Raw genomic sequence first — 23,308 nt, forward strand, 5'->3', positions numbered from 1 at the left:
ACAAGAATTTCCTACTTACTTGATACAAAAGATTCAATAAAAAACAAAATTATCTACTTTGAACAGTGGCAGTTTGATACTGACTGTGCACAGCACAAAAGACTAGGTACGCTATTATTTACAGCGATATGCCTTTTAAGTTGGTACATTAATATCAAGTATCTACTCGATATAAGGGGCAATTCCGAACTTTTGATGCTATCACGTCGCCTCATATCGAGCGTAAAGCATTTTTAACTAGATTAATTAAAAAAATAGTTCTTTCGAAATACGCTAAACGCGTTAGTCAATTTTCCATATAAAAAAATACGATATTTACTCGATACTAATAGTGATTCGGAATCGCCCCCGCTGTCTGCGCACCGCGACGGACAAAATATAGAATTTCTTAACATAAAATATTTAACTGTTTTTACATTGTTATACTATTTATGCTAGTACAGAGCAGCTATCAAGGCCAGGTTCATCTATTTATATTATGTACAACACGAAAAAATAATAGAATTAAGAACAGTCTTTAGCTACTTAGACTTAATGAACTATTCCTAGCCTTGATACCTGTGAATTAGTTGCACTTATAAAGTTATAGTATAACAACAACCTAAAAAATTATAATTGTCAGCAAACTTACGTCCCTTTTATAACAGAGATGTTTTTTAGATAATCGTTTTGTTATTTTCATCTCTAAGGCGTGCTACACACATATTTGATTCGGCACGTTCAGTTCGTCAATTAATTTGGGTTCGATCGCCACAATTCGGATTGAGCATGCAGGAGCGGCAAGGCCGAGCGGATTTTTTCATCGAGCATTCATCTACACAAATACACAGTTTGCCGACCGGCTAAGCCGAATATGTGTCATACTATCCTATCTTCTCGCGTGAATAAAAAAAAAACGGACCATTAGATTGTGTACATGGTGCTGCACTGTCGCTCCGCACACCGCACGTGATAGAGCATTATATTGAATTAAATTATGTACTGTCTATTTTCAAAATATTTAGTATGCAAATGATTATCTCAATGATTTACTTAACGTCAAAATTTAATTAACATTACAGTACTCATTTGTTTTGTTTTTACTTGAACAATAAACAGATGTTTAATAGGTAGTTAGCAATGCTGTTATATTAAATGTCTGTTAGATGTTAGTCTGTGTAAGTGGATTGACAAGTTAGTAATGTACTCAAAATAATAACAACTTCAATAGTGAAACATAATAAGCATTATGTTCTTTTAATGTACTAAATTTAATTATATCTGCTCACAATATTACAGATTCTTAATATACAAAGGTTCCTTATTCTAAGCAAACAAATTAACTTGGCAGAGCACTTAGCTAATATATTTCATCTTACTCTAAAACATTATTCATTACTTCGTCTATATCTATGAAAATAATATTCTGTTCTAGAGAAATATAAGAATAATGTTTTAGTAATCAATCAACATTTTATTCTGTGTCATTCATTATTCATTAACGGAATGACGTAAAACATTAAAGGAGGTCACATTTATCTACTTGTTTAAGTGTAAGATTCGATCGCATCTCTGTAGGCCAAGATGTTTATACATTGAGAGCATTATAATACGGATATTTGACGTAGTTTTCATTTTTGATTAGCCTGCCGCAACAATGAAACGTGTGCGATCAAATCTTCATTACATAACAATAACAACCTATTTAACACTCGCAAAGTGTTTATTTTAATGGATGTGGAAAAAAGCATTTAAACCAAAACCACAGTTGACACAAAAGAATAGCTTATGAATGACGTCAGTTTTAAAAAATTATACTAAAAAGTATAAAAATAATTAAGACAACTCCAATAACCAAAAGGAGAGTCTAGTATCTACATCATTAATTAACCTTAAGTCACTATATCAAACATGTCCTGTGAATTAGATGTAATTCAGTAGACAAGTTCCCTTATGATGAACAACTATTGCGAAAAGTACGAGTTTCGTCACATAATGTTGAGACAACATTTCACAGGAAGACCTGGAAATAAAAAAAAATGCTGAGATGTACCTTTTCGTATAGTTATATGTATTTACAAAGGGAACAATAGCAGCTAAGCTATTATCATTATGTTACTATCTTACAAATAGGGAATGCACAAGGTAAAGTAAGAGGACAAGCGAGGGACAAATCTCCATTACGATGTTTATACTACATGTTTGTGTACCAACATATTCCCTTCAACTTCCATAACTACTCTGTCAAATAAGGTAAAGGTGAGCTTACTCTCGAATGGCCGAACATGAGCAGAGCACAGATTCCTGTAGTGTGAAATTACATGTCCCTAAATCCTAAACAAACTTGTCTCTAGCATAGACCCATCCTGATAACTATGAAGATCTAGCTAGGTGTATATTCAAATTTAAAAAATCTTTCTGAGTATAATTTTCTACAACATTAAGTTTATGCAATAGCTTGATATCTAATCAAAGAGAAAAGGAAGAATAAATCTTACCACAGTGTCTAGTCGTCGTTGCCTGCCTCGTCGGGCGCAGGCGTATGCCACGTCAGTCTTTCCTCATAGAACTGTATGACAACCTGCGGGCACCTCAAGTTTGCTTGCTTTGCTGGTACCAAGTCTGCCTCGTCCGTACCTTGCCACTTCATGAGGAACATCAATTCTCCACTGCTGTCTGTTGCTCCTGTAATCATTGAAATAATTGTTACAGCTAGCAATAGGTAAGATATGGAGTGAACCACACAACTCTAACAACATCCGATGATATCAGGTAAGTAGAATTTTGGCATTGAAATACAATCAATTTGCATTTAAATTAAAATCAGTAAGAAGCAAGTTTCTTTTTATGGTATCAATAAAATGTATAAAATTGTTTCGTTAATTATTTCAATCATTGAGTTGGTCACACAACTGTACGTAAACTATAACACTATACTAACCAATAATTTTCTCTGGTTCTAAACCACGGTCGAAGCCTGACGCTTTTTTGTCATCACTTTTGGCTTTCTTGGCACCTTTTAGGTCTGGTGTTGCAGCAGCAGATTTTCGTTTTTTGGCATCCTTGTCAACTTTTGCACTTTTTCCCTCTGAAATTAAAAAGAACAATATAGCAGATTAAATGCTTGTGGCAGTGGTTGCAGTTTGTTCAATGCCAATATGTAAATATAATCCAAAATAAATTGGGAATTTCAAAATATTTTAACAGAAAAACAGCCTAGCTAAACTATTACCCAAACCTGTTCAGTAATTTTTACTTTTAGGTATAATTTAGGCAAAATATGTATTGTAACTGACCTGCTTCCTTCTTTTTCCTAGCCTCTTCAAATGCTTGAATTAAGTCTGGACAGTCAAGGTTCTCTTCCGGTTCCCATGTGTTATCTTCGTCATTGTAACCTTTCCATTTTAAATAATATTCCACCTGAAAATCATAATTTATACATATTTATCGTATAAGTAACAAAAAAGAGCTACAACAAACATAAGTTTGTAAATGTTCTAAAATTATTTCTCTCATTATGATTATATCATCAGACTTGTTTAAATTTTTGTTTGTGTTATCACAAGCAAACATTATTTCAGAGGTACAATTTTATTATTTTATTACAGTCAGAAAACTACACTGGCTCATAGATTTGGACACTTCTCGGTCATTAATTAAACAACTAACAAACATAACTTCGAAACATTCGCATTGCATGATTAATATATATTAGGATACAGGAATTAATGCAAAAACACATTTTACCTTGGAATGCCTAACATTTTGATGCAGGTTTTGTCAAATTACACTTGCTGTGGCATAGGCATTGCTTTAATTCCCACATTCTACTAAATAATAAACTATCAAATAGGTTGAATCTGGAGACAACAGAGAATAATTCTTATATTACCTTGCCATTTCTGACTCGTCTGTCAAGTACTTTCTCTACAGAAAATTCCTCCTCTCCTTCAGGTTCATCCTTCTTCTTGTCGGCCATTATGCTGGAACAATTATAAACATAACATTGCTAAAAGTTTTAAATAAAAATCACCAACCGAATGCACCGCTATCAACTGAGTGAATTAAAATTTTGATAAAATACCTATATTACACATGTTTGTAATGTAACAAATCGCACACCCAGTATCAACACTAAAACTTAAGTTAGTCCTTTCGAAAGAAAGTTGAGATGAGTATCACTGCTCTAGAGAGATTGTATTCTTATCAAAACATTTTTTATCAACTGTCAAAACAGAAGATGTTTTTAAAGCTCATGATTGGTTCAATAACCTTTTATTAGAGATCACCAGCGAACTGGCACCTGACCAAGAGTATGCGAAGAATACAAGTACCGGTACTGATAAAACCTACTCCTTACAGGCCCTGATAACAAAAAAAGGTTTTATCAATCATAAACAAACCCCAAACATGCAGCATAAATAAATAAATTTACTTCTATTACTAGCCAGACACAGTTGAGACAGTATTATTTTGCAACGCAAACTGCCTCATGCATGGTTAGATTCGTCTTGATTCGAAATAATTGCAAGACTTGCAAGTTTCTAGAGAACTTATATTCAGTATAATTTGCATATACTATAAAAACGAGCATATTGATACAGGTAGTTTGTTATTTAATATAAAGCTACAATCATCTGACGCCGAGACTACAAAAATAACAACATGACAACGTTTTAAATTTTAGTATACAATATTCAGCATCGTGTCCCGCCATTTTGACTATAGTGATACGGTAACAGACTTGCATTTCTTGGATTCTTCACTGGGATTCATACGTAACTTGAATGAAATGTAAGATTTTGTACTGATCTAAAAGTGGTTATCGATATAACCCTGAATTACTTACCTCTATTATTTAAAAATGTGAAGAAACAAGCCGGCGTATGTTGCAGTTGCGTGAGTTTGTTTCAATTTTTTTATAGTCTATGGACATTGGACAATGCACGATTTTTTTGATTTGTCAAAAAGACCATAGACACTCAAATATTATTTTAGAGATGTCGAATATTTTAATCACTAATTTAAGTGTACCTACTTAAAGACAGTTCTCATACTTACATACTAAACAGGTCTTGGATTATAATTTATATGGTTTAGGAAGCTACAGGTCAGTTCGATATATATATATATATATATTTTTTTTTTTTTTCTTAATTGAAGAAGGTAGGTTAATATTTATAATATTGTAAATTATAGGTAGCGTTATTAGACATATCGTTGGGGCAAAGTAACGCAGATGCAATAAATATGAAAATTATATTATTTTCTATGAATGCCTTTGCTAATATAAAAGTTATAAATTTACTTACTTTGCTTTATTTTACTTTACCTTACTGTAGTTCGGTTTGTCACTCTGATTATACTGTACCTACTCTTCACGGCTAAAACGGCCGAACTGATAAATAAATAAATGTAAATTTATGTTTTAATCCCAAAGATAATTTTTTTTTTAAAATCTTAACTTGTATTGTTGAAGTTTTCAGTAGGATTGTTAAAAAATTAGCAGCAAGATGGATGAATCACGGCAATTGGGATTTTTCTTTCGTTTTCAAGTAGGGACGATACAGAATTGAACGTAAAGTTAGTAATAATATATTAGGTTCGATAAAAATATAATATACAAATAAAAAATAATTTGGTATATTATATTAAGTGATCGACTAAAGCGAAATTGATTACAGCAATCATATCGATTGTCATAACTTTTCTCGATATTATTAGTTGCTACAAAATATATGTAATATATTTATCTGTGTGTGTCTATGTATGTCTCAATACGGGAAAGTTGTAAATAATTTTCGTAAAAAATCGACGAAGCTCCTTTATTAGAAGCTTAAGATAAATAAAAAGTGACCTAATGATTACATAGTGAGTTCTGAAAGTGATGGGAAACCGTAAATGGTGTGCCTTATGAAACAAAAAACTATCATTGCGCACGATACCCCAACGCCATTTTGAAGCGAAATTTTGTATGTAAGTGCCAAGTATTTCGCAATATTTTCAATTCTCACCCTCTTATAGGGGGTGTGATTGATAATTACCGATAACAGTGGATGTGAAACACGCCCGCAGAAGTGCCAGTATGTGATAAAGTGCATTGACGGGTCTCTAGGCTCGATGGTTGCATCGAGGTGGGTTGCGGTGCCGTTTATCTGGTCCTCGCATTAATTAAATTAATAGTGGTATATTGAACTGACAAATTGTTAGCTGACGATGTGCTCTGTAGGCAGGAATGTGAGCATTATTTGTGTTGGATTCAAACGTGTGTGGTGTTTGTTGTAATGGTGTATTTCGGCGTGGTTGGTGTTATCTGTGCGTTTCCGACTGTTGCAGATAGCGGGTGGTGCGGAGGATGGCCCGGGCCGACAGGAGCGCTCTAATTAACTGACGGACGCTGCCGGCTTACAGCTGGCGCAAGCAGTAGGTTCCCTAGTTTATGTTCTAGTAATTAGACACTGCACACTACATTACTTTGACATTGATTTTTTACATGTCACAAATGTGATAAAAGATACAATTTCTCATTGTGTGTGCTTCTAGAGATTAGTTTATGTGAATACATTGTAGTTTTGAAATATATTTCATCTGTATGGTGTTGTATTACATTTCTGTTAAGTTTTACATTGATTGTGGCTAAGTGCACCACATGCTGAAGTGTGGATATCAGTAGTCAACAGTAGAAGTCTTATTAGGTCAATTAAAATACAGTTCTGACAACTAGACAGTAATGAAACCAGTTTAACTCTATGAGAATTGTATGATTAGTGAAAAATGACAAGCAAATCAATACAGATGTTGCATTGATTAGCATCAAATGTTCTTGAACTTATAAACAAAGAATTATCACAAGTTACTTTGTTATTGTGTTTGTAAAATGTATCATCTTAAGGATTTAGAAGTGTTCATTGTATAATTGTCACTCAATTTCAATAATCAGGAGATAATACATGCTATATGATTTTGATTACTTGGAAATGTGTAGTACATAAATATCATATGTATGAATGTATTGTAGGTTATGAGGTCAAAGATATTTGCAAATATTCCATACAACACAATATTTGAACACTTCAGTATTTTTGATATCTTTTAAATGACTGTTCATTGTTTAAGTCTAATCTGTTATTGATTTCATATTATTGTAAAATGTATTTATTATTTGGTATAGCAGAAGGAAATTGTGGGATAGTATTGACACAGGGAATTTATCTAGACATAAACACCTATTTATTAAACAAGTTATATAGGAAAATGTATGTAAATTACTAAATTAAATAAGTGAAAATGGGTTTCCCCTTATAAGTCGATAATCAGTGTTTCCAAAATATAGAAATAGTTTTTGTGAATTGTGATATGTATATTGACCTTAAAAAAATTTCAACTAAAACTCCACTGTGTGATGCAAAGAAAGTGACTGTGTTTGTTAAGTTTGATGATGTCCAACTGTGAATGATCATTTGTGGAAGATCTGAAATGATTTGATCAAACATCTACAAATCTCATTAAGATTATAGTATTATGAATAATCAGTTATTTGAAACACTAAGCATACTACTTTAATCAGGATTTTTTTTAAACCCATTTCTTTCGCACTGCTGGGCAAGGATCTCTTCCCAAATGTGGGGGAGGGGTTAGGCCTTGAGTCCACCACTCTGGCCAAGTGCAGGTTGGGGACTTTACATGCCCTCAATAAATGTATTAAACAAATTCTTAGGCATGCAACATGTAAATACTAGAATGAACATATAACTACAAACTATACATTTGTGACTCTACTATGAAACACATACATTGTCATACATCCATCTATCAATAGAATAGATAAAATAATAGTTGTGATTACATTGCAGTTGAAAATGCCACGACCTGGCAGTCTCAAAGACCCAGACATTGCTGAGTTGTTCAGCAGACATGATCCGGAGAAGATCTTTGAGGACCTTCGTGAGATTGGACATGGGTCCTTCGGGGCGGTCTACTATGCTCGCTGCAATCTCACCAAGGAGATTGTGGCCATTAAAAAGATGTCATATGTGGGGAAGCAGAGTGAGGAGAAATGGCAGGATATCTTGAAAGAAATTAAGTAAGTAATATACTTTTATATATCTTTTTTGATTGATGTATGGATGTGAATGAAGCAAGGAAAGTAGGGATTGTAGCTAATTTGGCCAATCTTTGGTTTCTATACTTATGGGGAAAAGGAGTGATTTTATAAGCACTCTATCTACTATACTAAATATATAAATTTATATATATTTAGTATTAGTATAGTATAGAGTGTACTGGTCTCTGCCTCCCCATGTAGGAAAAAGGTGTGATGTAGTGCATAAGTATATTGTATCTGTTTTCAAAATATGTATAAATGTTTGGTGACTAAGATAACAAGATGACTTCAGCTTCTATGATTTATTCAAAGAAACATCTGATATTCTGAATAGATACAAGTAACCTATGACCTAAGTGATCTTTCTCATACATAAAATGTATTATGTTTCATGTAATTTGATTTTTTCCTGTATTATGATCAGTAAATAACAATTTTACATATGGGTACATTCATTATTGGTTTGATATTGTTATTTTGGGTGATGAAAGCACTTAAATATGACTAAATACAGACTTGTTTTCCTGAGAGCAAATGTATGTAATAATTTGGAAAAACCATAAAATATTATTATATATATAAATACTTTATTACTTTTGCTAGGTTCCTTTTTTGTAGGCAATTAGGTACATTAATATAAAATGATATTAAACAAATACATAAATATTGCAATGCATTTATGATAAAATACACCATATTATTTAACTATTAGCAATGAGAACCAACTGTTGTAATTAAACAATCATTAGAGTACTCATACTCTACTTACAAATGTATAAATTGTATATAAACTATTAATCAAACTAGTTTATATGACCAGTGTGTGTGTCAATTAATTTTTAAAGGGTATGTGACAGAAAACAGCATTTGAATTTACAGTCACTGTATACTGACAACAGACTGCATTGGCTATATTATTATTATACTAAAACTAGAGGCCGCCCGCGACGTCGTCCACGTGGAAACTCTTTCCTTATAAATCCCGATCCCTCGGGAACTCCGGGATAAAAAGCCTATGTGTTATTCTGGGTCTTCAGCTACCTGTGTACCAAATTTCATAGTTAACTGTTCAGTAGTATTTGCATGAAAGAGTAACAAACATCCATACTATTCCATACATACATTCTCACAAACTACAAAGATTTGTTTTGGTTTTCATTGTAATGTATATCTGAATCTTCAAATACTGGAGTTAGAGAATGTATCATGGTAACCGAAATTGGCAGAGCAAGTGCTTTTGATAACATAAATTTCTATTGTTGTGTTTAGTACCTATAACATTAGATTTAGTATATTAGGATACACATGATTTAAACACATAATAGCATAGCATAGATTGGTGCAGTATGTAATGGAATTGAAATATTAGGCCAGGGAAAAAGTCTTTTCCATTATAGTATGTATGAACTTGTAATGAAATCTCTGGCTTCAAAAATCACAAATGAGTGCACGGTTCTTTAGGTTTCTTTAAGTGAGCTCGTGAGGTGCCCAAATATCGAGCTTTTTTGTGTAGAGAAAAGATTTTATTACAAGTTCATACATACTATAATGTGAAAAGACCCCTGACCTAATATTTAAACCAAAATAAAAGCAATTTATTTCTGCCTGGGGGTAAGCACTATAAATGTATGAATGTAGGTGAAGCAATGCAGTTGTGTTAGCTAATTATTCTTAAATATCTGCCACTAAAGCTCTTACAAACACATGATTTTATTTATGTATGTAACATATCATTTTTTTGTTTAGATTCCTGAAGCAGTTGGACCATCCAAACACCATAGAATATAAGGGGTGCTACAAACGCGAGCATACAGCATGGCTCGTCATGGAGTATTGTGTGGGATCTGCATCAGATATTATAGAGGTAAAGTTACAGTCATTTCTGAACTCGATACTTCGGAGACATTACTTTCAACTTCTTGACCTTATTTGTTTTCTTCTTTCTATAATTGTAACCTTTCCCTCTTATTCATAAAGATATATGAAGTTATGTGTTTTGTTTCTTTCACTCCTTAGCGAAATGAAAGAGAGAAAGCATATTATAGTAGCTTTTTAACTAAAATAGGTTTATAGTGTGTTTATGAATAAAACGGTTTGTCTTTAGTTACGATGATATTGATAGAAATTGTACAGGCCATCCGTGACACAATAATATGTGGTATAGGCAGAAAGGAACTACTTTTACAACATTTTAATAACCTACATTAAACAATTAGTTACATTTATGAGTAATATAAGTAGGATAATGTCACCATTGTCCTTAGTCGCATCCACACGTGTCTCTTTTCACTGTGAACACAAATGAACTTATTTTAGTACTACTCACATTCAAATAAAGACGGAAAACCTTATGTAACGAGCTTCATACTCCGAATTCTTTTTTTGAGTATCAACCGTAATATAGTAGCTGCTGTAAATACGTTCTTATAAAAAATAGTGCTATAACAAATCGTATTTTAAAGAAGTAATATTGTTTGCAATTTACTTCATTGTGATTACAATTTAAAACATTCTCATTAGTCAATTAATAGCATTATCGATGTTGACATCACTGTTGACGTACAATGCGCCAAGCTTAAATATAATGAATGGATAAAATATATTTAATGAATGAATAACTGCCTGTGAATGTTTAATAGTTCCGCGAATAATATACGTGTAAAGATAAAATGATAAAACTCAAGAGATAATCGACACTGCGGTACTCTGATACATGATTGATTTAAACAATGTGATTCATAAAGTAACAGATAGCAACACCACTAATTAATCCTATAAGTACTAGGTACTACATAGAATAATGTTACGCATTATTACTTCTATCTACGTATAAATAGATTACAAGAGCTATGACAATGAAGATTTCTCGCAAACATCTCGATTATTGAAAACAAACAGGATATCTATGTGATAATACTATCATGTTATTTTAAATAGAAAAGATAAAATAAGCAATCTGTAACATGTAGTATCTCTACCTATTTCCCGAGATCAAAGTTGTTAACCGTTTTTACTTATTATGTACTAGCTGACTCGCGCGACTTCGCTTGCGTCACATAAGAGAGAATGGGTCAAAATTTTCCCCGTTTTCGTAACATTTTTCACTCGTACTCTGCCCCTATTGGCCGTAGCGTGATGATATATAGTCTATAACCTTCCTCGATAAATGTACTATCTAACACTGAAAGACTTTTTCAAATCGAACCACTAGTTCCTGAGATTAGGGCGTTCAAACAAACAAACTCTTCAGCTTTATAATATTAGTATAGAAGTATAGATTTATTCTTTCTTTAAACAAAGAAATGATCTGTATTGTATGCTCTCTTAGGTACAAAAGCTAGAGATATAGATGAGTCAGCGAGGCGCGCACTTGTCTTCCCGTATAATAATATTTCATTCGACTGTTTACTTGTGACTTAATGATGCGAGCCGAAGAACTCGAACTGTTTCGTCACTCGACGCGTCACACACCATGCACATTCACTCTTGATATTTAAAAAATACATGTGTCAGAAACAAGCCATCGTTGCAACACTCTTCTAAGAATCCTTATGACTAATTTTCACATCCGAAAATTGAAATTCTAATAGTCTCTCCTTATAGTGTGAGTTGTTTGTTATCTTTGATTTCTCAGAAAAATCTAATGCCACCAAAAACATTCTGTAAAACCTCAAGTCTCGCAGCTCAATCTTTCTGGCGTAAAAAGTGGTGAGATCTATATAATACCAAGTCGATTAATCTATTTCGTCTCTACTTAACGGACCTTCTGTCTTAAGTTATTACATAAGTTATTATCATGCCAATATTAAAAATATTTTACGTTTAAAACAAATAGACCGACCTGGCCATCGCAAGATTTGTATGTATTACACTACACAGCACGACGAGAAGTTAATGCTCCTGAAATTTTAATGGCGAATTTGTGTTTTCATGCGATGACCAAGTCGATCTTTTTGTTTTAAACGTAAAATATTTTTAATATTGGCATAATAATAACTTATGTAATAACTTAAGACAGAAGGTCCGTTAAGTAGAGACGAAATAGATTAATCGACTTGGTATTATATAGATCTCACCACTTTTTACGCCAGAAAGATTGAGCTGCGAGACTTGAGGTTTTACAGAATGTTTTTGGTGGCATCTCACTTCTTTTTGTAGAACGAACATAAGTCCAATTTGTATGGAAAGACGTTTTTTCTTATAATTCAACATATTTTCCTATGGGAATGTTTTTCAGTTTCATGGGCTAAGCACCCTTACCCACCTTATATCCCCTCCCGTTATGCCTCATATAGTATGTACCTATCTACACCTATTATTTATTATTTTCTACAGTAATAATGATTCTTAACTGCAAATGTAATCTTGTAATCTTATACATTTATATGGGATTACAAAGTTAATGTTGCAGTTAGTGTATTTAGAAAACTGGACCGAAATCAGAAAATATTGAATTTTTCCCATGATTAAGACACTTAACCCTATTTGTATTCTAAATTTTAAGCTTCTAAGTCTGCTAGAAGTACCTTATACTTTTGATGATCGGTGAGTCAGTGAGTCAGTGAGTCAGTGAATCAGTGAGTGACAAAATTCAAAATTTTAACAAGTTGTCATTTTTAAACTACTGGTTCAAATTGACTGAAATTTTAAATATACCGTGTTTATACAATGAATAATTAGTAGCTGAAAATTCAGGCTTCTTGTTTTATCCACAACGACATTATAGGGGGGTCGAAAATAGCCCGAATTGCTTCGAGAAAAGGATGGTACGGCCGTGCCGCTTTTTTTTGCTCGACTTGCGGGGGCACTTCCGTGCCCCCAGATAAATATGTACTCACGAACTTAGTATTGAGTCATCTTTATATTATCTTTGTGATGGCTTTACTTTATTTACCACTTCCGAATGATTATAAATATCACAAATACATGTTTTCGTGTGATACGAGTTTTCAAATTGAGATGTTTATATCTTTTATAATATGTGACTTATATTTTGTTGACATCTACAGTTCTGAATTATATTGATCAGATCTCATGTCTTACCCGATTATCATAAACTGCATAAATAACTTAGGTCACGATAAGTTTTGCCAGTTATTGGGTTTGTGTTATTTTTGATTTAGAACTGCTATAAACATGATATTAACGTTATTACCAATACAAATAAAGCGTGGGAGCATGGAGCGATTACTTATGCATATGTGTGTGATAAGTAATACATTCTTATCGTTGTTTGAATAATACAAACACAAAAAGCACTGATTCCTTCTATGTTGACGTACACTCTGCGTACAAATTGTCAATTTTAATGCTGTATTTTCTTGATAAATTATATCGTACCATTATAAATCAATTGGTATAACGTGTTTGGCAGCTTATAAACAAACACTATGAAGCCATCTGCAAAGGAGTATGCCTGTTTATTATGTATCAGTGGATTCCACAAAATGTCAAGTGCTGTCGAGTTCCGTCACAGCACTAAGTAATTAATTCAAGCCGCATGCCACCGCACGCGTTAGATGCAAATTAAATAAAATATAATATAATATAATGTCATATTGTTTCCTGTTTTTGTGTTACATAATACTATCTGACTTCCGACATCGCGTTTCAATTGAGTTTTATTGCTTTCGCTATGTTGAATGACGACTGTTTATAGTATGCCGTCGTTTTGATTGGTGATATCAAAGAATATTGCTATGCTTTCTAGTAAAGTAGACCTTTACAACTTGTACTTTGAACAGTTGACGAATGTTGACAGTGAACTTTACTGTAGCAGATACTTTTATTAATATTAAATTCAAGGAAAAGAAAACTTGAATTATATTGAAAATGCGTGATTCATGTTAGCGAAATCGAATTTATGGGGCAAAGGTTCAAATAGCATTGTTTTGTAATGTAAAGTCCCCAAAGCATACGTAATAAAAGTTAACGCTTTTCCAACGACGTAGTCTTATTGATAATGATTGGAATTACCCTAAATCTAAATGTTAGTACAAAACAAAAGCGAGCTTATCAATCACGTATACGCATAATATAACTACTGATATAATAAGTTGGTAGAAACATGGAAATAAACGGCTTTTACGTCTACGACGCGACCTTTGTATGCGAATATAATTTTATTATGGTCATATAATACCTTATTAGTTTGTCAAAAATAGGCACTATAAAATAGGAGCATGACTTACCTATGGAAATTTTATTTTCGTTTACTATTCTTTCTTTGTAAAAAGCTGATATATCTATAGTATCTCTTTTTATAGCCTGAAGTTGAAGATATCGTCTGTTATAATACTCCGATTTGGAAGTTTTCTTTTGGCTCATGGAAACCTACATTATACCTGAGTTCAGTGACTATCTAACATCGTCCTCGCAAAGCAAAGACTCGAGAATCAGCAGTAATCTTTAACAACTTTCTTATTTATCCATAGGTCCACAAACGGCCACTTCGCGAGGAAGAAATCGCGGCGATATGCGAAGGCGTCGTCTGCGGGCTGTCGTACTTGCACAGCTTGGGACGTATCCACCGTGACATCAAGGCCGGCAACATCTTGCTCACGGAGAACGGCACCGTCAAACTGGCTGACTTCGGCAGCGCCAGTATCAAGTGTCCAGCCAACAGCTTTGTAGGAACACCTTACTGGATGGCGCCGGAGGTCATACTCGCTATGGATGAGGGACAGTATGATGGCAAGGTCAGTCATTGTTATAATTTCTATTGAAAAAAATAATAACTATGTAATTGATTACAATATTGATTACCAACAATAAAGATTAGTGCTGTAAGTTAAGTTCAAATTGAGCTAAACCCATCTTGAGCCCATTAGATCGGTTACAAGCTCCTGAGCTATAGCAAACTTCTGAAATACTGAGTAATTTCATTGTGTAGTCTGCATTTTATCTGATTCTACATTTTCCTATACATATTCAAAATCTGTTTTATTATAATATTATAGAATACGGGAAAAGAGGCGAACACGCATTTTATCTTAGATTGTCTAACGCTTCGACGCAGTAGACACTGGCCGTGTTCGCAGGCTGCCTGAATCAGCGATGAAAAGACTCCGTGTATATGAGGCGAACGAATATACTACCACCTTCATATTTTGTTCAACTTATTTAAATCCAATGAGTTAATACACCTATGTGGTGTTCCAGGTGGACGTGTGGTCGCTGGGCATCACGTGCATCGAGCTGGCGGAGCGCAAGCCGCCCTACTTCAACATGAACGCCATGTCGGCGCTCTACCACATCGCGCAGAACGACTCACCCACCTTGCAGGTGAGTTACCTACAAGTATGTATGTTCACTTCACATTTACACTAACAAACAAACTAAACACCTTTTGACCACCACTAGTAACAACAAAACTTAAATAATCCGCGTTAAGATTTAATCAAATGATGTATTTGTAGATATTTCTATATTAAAATTTTCTGAAACCACATTTTAAGACGATAGAGCATTTTGTTCAATATCTTCGAATCCTGAAGAAATTTGCTCAAAGTGTACTAAAGTCGTCTTGGTTATTAAAATCCTTTGTTGCATTATCTAAAAAAAACTAAAACTAGGCATATTTTGCTATAAGTCTTGTAAATATGTATATCTATTGGATGAGGTGGTCAAAAGGTAATAATTACTAACACTTCACTGCTATAATGAGATGACTTGTGAAATGACCTTGCATGTTGCACTACTGTGATGCTAATTGACGGTCCATTCATGTAGGTCAAAAGCCTGTGAATTGACTACTAGGTGATATCTTAACTTGTATAAAAATCTCTACTATATTTGTTTGGAAAATTTTACTTTTCTTGATTCAATAACCTAAGAAATCTTATCAGATTTTGCAAATGCCGAAATAAATCTTATTGTTGATAAAAGCATGTCTTGTAAAAATCTTCTTGTCTATAAGGGCATGCATTTTTTTTTTAGAATGAAATTTGTTCGTGTTTATTGTGTGCCTGTCAAAAATTTAAAAATATAACATCTCTTCCCTAGGCCCCAGAGTGGACGGACACATTCCGCTTCTTCGTGGAAGCGTGTCTAAGAAAGAACCCATCAGATCGTCCGTCGTCAACTGGACTACTATCACACATCTTCATCACGCGGACGCGCTCGCCCAACGTGCTCGTCGACCTCATACAAAGGACCAAGGCGGCCGTCCGAGACCTCGACAACCTCAACTATAGGAAGATGAAAAAGATACTGATGGTCGACGCCGATAACGAGAGTGCTATCGGTGCGTTATCTCAGTTTATATATAGAAACACTTGACCGACTTAGCCGATTGGTTGACCTTTTTATCGTACGATTGGTCGCAATATCACGAATATTCTTGTTTTACATTGTTGCGATATTGATCCCTTTTGGATATCTCGTGCGTAATGTTTTCGTAGATAAGGAAATATCACGACATAATTTCCTTAAACTATTGAACACAAAAACAAATGAACCAGTACCATTGTACTAAAAATAATTGTATGATAAAAATGCACAATGCTTATAAAGACAACAAATGTTCTTAATTTCTTTTGAGTTTACTTTTGTCAAGTTGTATCATGAAGCAAAGTGCATCTTGTAAACAGTTAAATATAAGACCTCTTCTTATTCAAGTTAGTAGTAATGTATTGTTGTTGATGTGCCAGGCGACAGTGAAGAGACGGCGGAGGAGCGGTCGGGCGGCGACAGCTCCAAGTCGAACAGCGCCACGTCGGAGCACAGCGCGGCCGGCGCCTCCAGCCAGAGCTCCTCGTCCGGCAGCTTGCGGCGCAGGCCACACCCTGTTAGTAACACTACAAATATTACTTTCACGCGGCAAGCTATAAGACAACTATATTTTCTTTGCAACGATTTGTATAGTGCTGTAGCTACCGGTCAGAACCGTGTGTGACGAGTCCATATAAAAAATATTACAACTACGGGGAATAATTTGACTTAAAACTCTGACCAGAGACTTGTGGCTGGTGCAAAGAAGAGCATTTCTTTGCACCAGCAACCAGTTTTTTAAACTATAATTTGCCTCTTTTAATTACGATCGTTTGTTACATTGGACACGTTCATTAATCAACACTTATATTCTAAATGATACATTTGTACAATGAGCGTATTGTATTGTCAGGTGAACGCGAACCACCACAGCCAACACCAGCAACAGCCGCAGTACCAACACCTCAATCACCAGCATTCGTCGCACTCCACTAGGTGAGTACCTGTTATATCATTATGTACAATAAATATTGCACAAACCACTTGAGATATATGCGTGCGAGAAGACTTATTCCTCTCCAAAGTACTTTGTTTTTGTTGTAGTCTAGTCTCTGCTGATCTCTTTAAACTATTGCACGTCTGAGATACACTTACTAGCTATCACATGTTGAACTGTGTAAGTAATTGTAAATGCATGAGACAATGATCTAGATCCAATATCAAAAGTAGAATATACATGTACAAAGTAGTAGTAGAAAATTGTAAACATGCATGTTATATTTGTTTAATAGTTTTGTTGTATATTGTAAAATCGTAGTAGCATGATCACGTAGTTAATTTAGGCTCGCACTCCGCACACGTAAAATATAGCTTAACTTGCACTAGCTAGACCGCACTTGCCTTTCAGACGTAGAAGCAAGAGCTGGCTTTACTCATGTTGGTGTTTCGTACGCAGAGAGAGCTCCAGCCCGCTGCCGGCGCCGCACGACGACTACGTGAACCGCGACGCCATGCGCGACTACGCCAACCGCGACTCTCTCTGCGACGACTACGGCGACGACTACGCCAACCGCGACGCCATCCGCGAGGCGCGCGACCACGAGCGCCACGCCGCCGAGTACCGCGACTACGTCAACGCGTCCGCCGCCTGGAGCCACGACGCCGGCGACGACAACCGCAACACGCAGCGCCGCCAGACCAGTGAGTGCCTCCGCCGCTCCCCGACCTGCCGCCCGCTCCCCCGACACACTAACGACCCGCCATCCTTGCAGGTATAAGCAACAACGTGTCGGCCGCGATGTCGCTCGTGTCGGAGCACGGCGCGAACAACTTCGCCACGATACGGACCACTAGCATCGTCACCAAACAGCAGAAGGAACACAATCAGGTATTCATTATTGTTCGTCTCAGTTCCGCGCGCGCTCTGGTCTCGAGTCGACGCCTCCTAACCGGCGATATTTCCGATCAAATGGCTAGCGATAGTAGTGATACTACTCAGTACGTGATAGTAGACGAGATGTTAGCTTTCATTCAGAATCAGATTTTTATGATCGACACTCAAACGTTAATACAAGTTTGCTCGTTTTCGTTTACCAGTGATGAAATTAAAAGATCGAAATTTATTCTAATCGATTCCGTTCCGAGGAAGATAACTAAAGGACTACGAGATTACGAGTCTACGGAACCCGTGAGGGACCTGGCGGATATAATTCATTTATTTAAATTTTCAAAATCCTATGAGATTCCCGTGTTCGTGGCTCGACGGTTAGAGAGATTGCCTCAGATCGTCTGGTCGAAGGAGTCTAACGGGAAATCTGAATCAAATTTCGATTTAGAGCGAAGCATACGGGTAAACAATAACGTTTGTGATCTCTCAACGGCACTATTACAAGAGCACGATTGTATAACTCGAGAAAAATGCTTCACTAACAATAAAGTAGGTTCGAACAATAGAGCACTGCGCACCGAACGACGAACTTTAGATATCGTGCGCGGAGAGGACGGACAATGGGACTTTAGCGCCGTCCATTCGACGACGGATGGCGAGACGCAGTCGGAAACCAGTCGCGTAACAGTTGAGTGTCGACCCCGCTCCGTGCCGCTGTGGCCGGGCGCGGGCTGACGAGCGTGTGTTGCAGGAGATGCACGAGCAGATGTCGGGCTACAAGCGCATGCGGCGCGAGCACCAGGCGGCGCTGCTGAAGCTGGAGGAGCGCTGCAAGGCCGACGTGGACGCCCACAAGGCGCAGCTCGACCGCGAGTACGAGGCGCTGCTGCAGCAGCTGTCGCGGGACCTCGAGCGACTGCAGGTATGCTACCATACATCGCTAAAAGCACCTTCCACGATGTTCCGATCCATGATATTCCCTACTCTTGTTAAGCGACAATTCAACGAAGTGCTCTTTTTTAGTTTTGGTAAACTTACTATAGAGAATCGAACTTGACATAAATTTTACATGAGCACCCGATCAGCTGGTATATATTCGTATTCGATAATTCCAGACGAAGCACGCGCAGGAACTAGAACGCAAGCAAAAACAGAATGCGGCGACGGAGAAGAAGCTGATCAAAGACATAACGGCGCGGCAGGAGCAAGAACGCAAGGCGTTCGAGACGCAGCGCAAGCGCGAGTACAAGGCCAACAAGGAGAGGTGGAAAAAAGAACTCAGCATGGACGACGCCACGCCTAAGAGGCAGCGGGACGCCACGCTACAGTATGTGCCATTTATATTTTAACAACCATTTCTTATGCCTTCAAAAAGTAATATGTACGTCAATATTGTAAACAAATGTTGCGTAAACTAGTAACCAAACAGTTTAGTCTCGGTCATATCCCATATTGACCCCGGCTGTTAGTTCATACGTACATAATGTAGCATCGAGTTAATACTATAGCTATTGTTCTTACTCACCTACCTTCTTTATTTAATAGTTGTTTAATTACGTCATGTGTTTATGAACGCGCGATTCTTATTGCACGTGCGATTCTTTTGTTATTCTCGTTTATTGTAAAGATATACGATACTACGGATTGCACTGTTACAGTGATAACATGTCAGGCAAGTAAAGTAGCTGTAATAGGTACATCTGGAGCCTGCAGTGTATAGAGGCCTTCTTAAACCCTAAATAGGGATACTAGCGAAAATGTATCTACATACTACAAATTGTATTGTAAATCCGGCGTCGAGTAACAAAGGACGCGGTACTGCGCAGGTCTCAGAAGGACAACCTGAAGCAGGCGGAGGCGGCGGAGGAGGCGCGGCTGGTGCGGTCGCAGCGCGAGTACCTGGAGCTGGAGCTGCGCCGCTTCCGCCGCCGCCGCATGCTGGCCGTGCACCACAAGGAGCAGGAGCTGCTGCGGGAGGTAAGCGCTCGCACTGCATTCAATGCCCTCACAGACTACACGAAATAACTTTAGGGATTTTGCTCTGAAAGAGTGCATAAACTAATTTTGATGTGTGCTCGAAACTCACGAGCGCGAGTTGTAAAGCAATGGAATAAACATTTACGACGACCAGTTTTATATAAACCTAACCACATGATGTGTGCGCATTATTCATTAATTTTCTATTCTAACATTCGCATAGCCTAGTATGAGGGTTCATCGACAAAAGCAGTTAAAGATATAATTTTACTAGACAGTTAATACAATTAGCTGTATCGTTTCAGGAGCTGAACAAACGTCAGAACCAGTTGGAGCAGGCGCACGCGATGCTACTGCGGCACCACGAGAAGACGCAAGAACTAGAGTATCGACAGCAGAAAGGCGTGCATGCGCTTAGGTAACATATACCCCATCTACTTGTAATTTATGGTACCCATTGAAGTAAAACATGTATGCATTGTACTTCGTGAATGACGAACACGATGCGACAGAATGCGATTAAAAAATAACGCCCTATACATACTTTGCGCATCAACGCCGCTGCGTAGTGATCCATACAACATTGTGTACTACTGACATCAGTGTCGCAGGAAAGCCAATCTTATTTGCGGTCTATTCTCTACCACAAGCGTTAACGGTTATTTATTTTGACGGGTTTGCCCCTAATGAATAACTGGTACCGGATATCGGTTTACGATCCTCGATCTGTGTGTTACTTTGCTACAATTTAAACATTGCGGACAACTAATATTTGTAAAGAAGTAAATAATATTACGTTTTATATTGTTACATTTCAGAGAAGAGCAGTTATACAACCAGCACGCGACGGAGCTGGCCAACCAGCGCGAGTACATGCAGCGCGCCGAGCACGAGCTGCGCAAGAAGCACGCGCTGCAGCTCAAGCAACAACCTAAGAGCCTCAAAGTAAGAACTAGTATACCACGCAAGCATACGAGGACCGGGCTTAGCACGATATCCGTATATCACGGTCATTCTTACATTTACGAATATTACTATAATGCTAACAACAATGTATTTGTCTTCAGAAACAATTAACATTTCATTTGCCAAAGTAAGAAGCAGTTACTCAAATTTCACAAATATAATTTACGCTATTATTTTTTATGGATCAAAGATTCATATTGACTTTGCATTTATGCGTGTTACAGCAAAAGGAGATGCAGATTCGCAAGCAGTTCCGTGAGACGTGCAAGATACAGACGCGCCAGTACAAGGCGCTCAAAGCGCAAATACTGCAGATGACCGCTAAGGTACGCATTTGTTTAAAAAAAACACGTGTGAAAACCACTCACCGTTTAATTGGTGAAAGATATTTAAAGTAACCTTTATTCAGTGAGTCCTTTCTGTTAATCTGATGTACATGTTGTTTAAACGCAGGAGCAACAGAAGGAAGTAATAAAGACGTTGAAGGATGAGAAGCGACGCAAGTTGGTGCTGCTCGGCGAGCAGTACGACCAGAGCATCACGGAGATGTTGCAGAAGCAGACCGTGAGGCTCGACGAGAGCCAAATGGTATGTATCACACATTATTACATACAGTTTTTCTTAGACTTCTTGCACTTGAGAAAGAAGATGAGCTCCCGCTTGTTAAGTCAACTACAAGGATAGGCTACGCCACTATGATAGCTAGTCAACTACTGTGAGACAAGGCAATGCTGTTTCAACCTCGTTTGATATTTAATGGTTTGAATAAAAAAAATTGATTGTTTCTATAATAATAATATTCTAAACGTAATGTGCAGATGGAGTGCCAGCAGCTGAAGATGCAGCTGGAGCACGAGCTGGACATGCTGACAGCGTACCAGAGCAAGAGCAAGATGCAGGCCGAGGCGCAGCGCAACCGCGAGCGTCGGGAGCTCGAGGACCGGGTGGCCGTGCGCCGCGGACTGCTCGAGCAGAAGGTAAAACACCACTACACTAACTAACTAACTTACTTTTGTGTTCGAGTTTGACGATATAAACTAATGTTAACGTTGGAAATGCTCGTTCGTAAAATTAATGTGCTTATAAAATAATGAGTTTACTGTCTTTAGTCTAGTCCTCTTTGTGAATTCATGTGTCAAACTTATGAATGTAACAAGTACGTCTCTACGCTATCAAGACTATTGAGAACTACACGATCGGTTTGCTTGTATACAGATGGAGTCGGAGTGCGCCCAGTTCGTGGCGGAGCGCGCCGAACGCACGCGTCTGTTGCACGACAGACACGAGCGCGACCTCGAACACTTCGACAACGAGAGCGCGAGGCTCGGCTTCAGGTAATATAAATACACATTCAAAGGATATATTTTTATATCTCTACGACCAACATAAGATGGTGGAGACTTGCAGCGATTTTCTTTAATGTAGTATTTGGTGATTTAGTTGACATCGATTGTTATTGTGTTTAGCGCAATGGCGATCGCGGAGGGCAGCCGAGACGGGTACGGAGAGGAGGAGCAGTCGCTGTCGGGCTCCATGCTGTCGCTGGCGCACAGCAACTCGTCGGCGAGCTTCGCGGCGGGCTCGCTGTAACGCGCGCCGCCCCTGCTGCTGCCCACACGCCACACACCCGTCGCTTGCTGCACCAGCTCCCACACAACAGTGCTCTGCGGCTGACTCCCGCCCCCTCACCGCTCGCATCGCTCGACGGGAACGCCTGTGAATCTATCGCCGCGCGCTGCGGCCCTCAGTAACGATAGAACTCGAGGAAACCATATTGCACTCCGACTATCTCCACAGACGTCACCCGCGAGTCGTACGACTTGGATATCCAGTGATAACGATATTTGGTCCTATTAATACTTGCGATCTAGGGATTCAGTCGACGTCGACACTACGATATAGGGCGTGAAATGCCTACAAAATTTTGTGGACCCGAGTGTAATTTAGTAATAAAAAATTATTGATCGCGAATTTTGTAAGTGATACAGTGTGCGCTCTCTAGTATTCGGAGCGTGTTACATACGATCGATTGTTGTTATTATCGTTAGCGATGTTCACGGGCTACCTCATTAGACTTGTTATGAAGAAATTATATGTGTTGATTGTATCATGTGAGTATGTAGTGGTCCGCAAAATTGTTAAAGAGAATCCGGAACGGTACACTGTTGTGGCAGCAGCACTAG

General features: G+C 37.3%; 2 protein-coding genes across 7 annotated transcripts; one reads left to right on the top strand and one right to left on the bottom strand.

Moving 5' to 3' along the window:
* Positions 1–1,207: 1,207 nt before the first annotated feature.
* Positions 1,208–4,963, bottom strand: LOC142981614 (chromobox protein homolog 3-like). The gene is made up of 6 exons (XM_076127633.1): positions 4,829–4,963; positions 3,872–3,962; positions 3,276–3,399; positions 2,921–3,067; positions 2,478–2,664; positions 1,208–2,002 (listed from the first exon to the last, which is right to left on the bottom strand). Exons 2-5 carry the CDS (start codon positions 3,956–3,958, stop codon positions 2,486–2,488), a joined length of 537 nt encoding a protein of 178 aa, XP_075983748.1. The 5' UTR covers positions 3,959–3,962; positions 4,829–4,963; the 3' UTR covers positions 1,208–2,002; positions 2,478–2,485.
* Positions 4,964–5,731: 768 nt separating this feature from the next.
* On the top strand, positions 5,732–22,852 carry Tao (Serine/threonine-protein kinase Tao). Of its 6 annotated transcripts, none has more exons than XM_076127784.1 (21): positions 5,732–5,955; positions 6,316–6,402; positions 7,833–8,062; positions 9,830–9,947; positions 14,518–14,781; positions 15,245–15,382; positions 16,088–16,328; positions 16,735–16,871; positions 17,208–17,290; positions 17,703–17,995; positions 18,067–18,182; positions 18,934–19,104; positions 19,298–19,509; positions 20,009–20,159; positions 20,465–20,577; positions 20,978–21,104; positions 21,350–21,451; positions 21,579–21,713; positions 21,944–22,102; positions 22,341–22,459; positions 22,592–22,852. In XM_076127784.1, exons 3-21 carry the CDS (start codon positions 7,839–7,841, stop codon positions 22,713–22,715), a joined length of 3,027 nt encoding a protein of 1,008 aa, XP_075983899.1. In that variant the 5' UTR covers positions 5,732–5,955; positions 6,316–6,402; positions 7,833–7,838; the 3' UTR covers positions 22,716–22,852. The 6 variants fall into 6 exon arrangements, with proteins under 6 accessions (XP_075983899.1, XP_075983904.1, XP_075983902.1 ...); XM_076127789.1 differs by having other exon boundaries at positions 17,751–17,995; XM_076127787.1 differs by having other exon boundaries at positions 15,245–15,367.
* The last annotated feature ends 456 nt before the right edge of the window (positions 22,853–23,308 follow it).

The sequence above is a fragment of the Anticarsia gemmatalis genome, chromosome 20, assembly GCF_050436995.1.
Source record: "Anticarsia gemmatalis isolate Benzon Research Colony breed Stoneville strain chromosome 20, ilAntGemm2 primary, whole genome shotgun sequence".
Lineage (NCBI taxonomy): Eukaryota > Metazoa > Arthropoda > Insecta > Lepidoptera > Erebidae > Anticarsia > Anticarsia gemmatalis.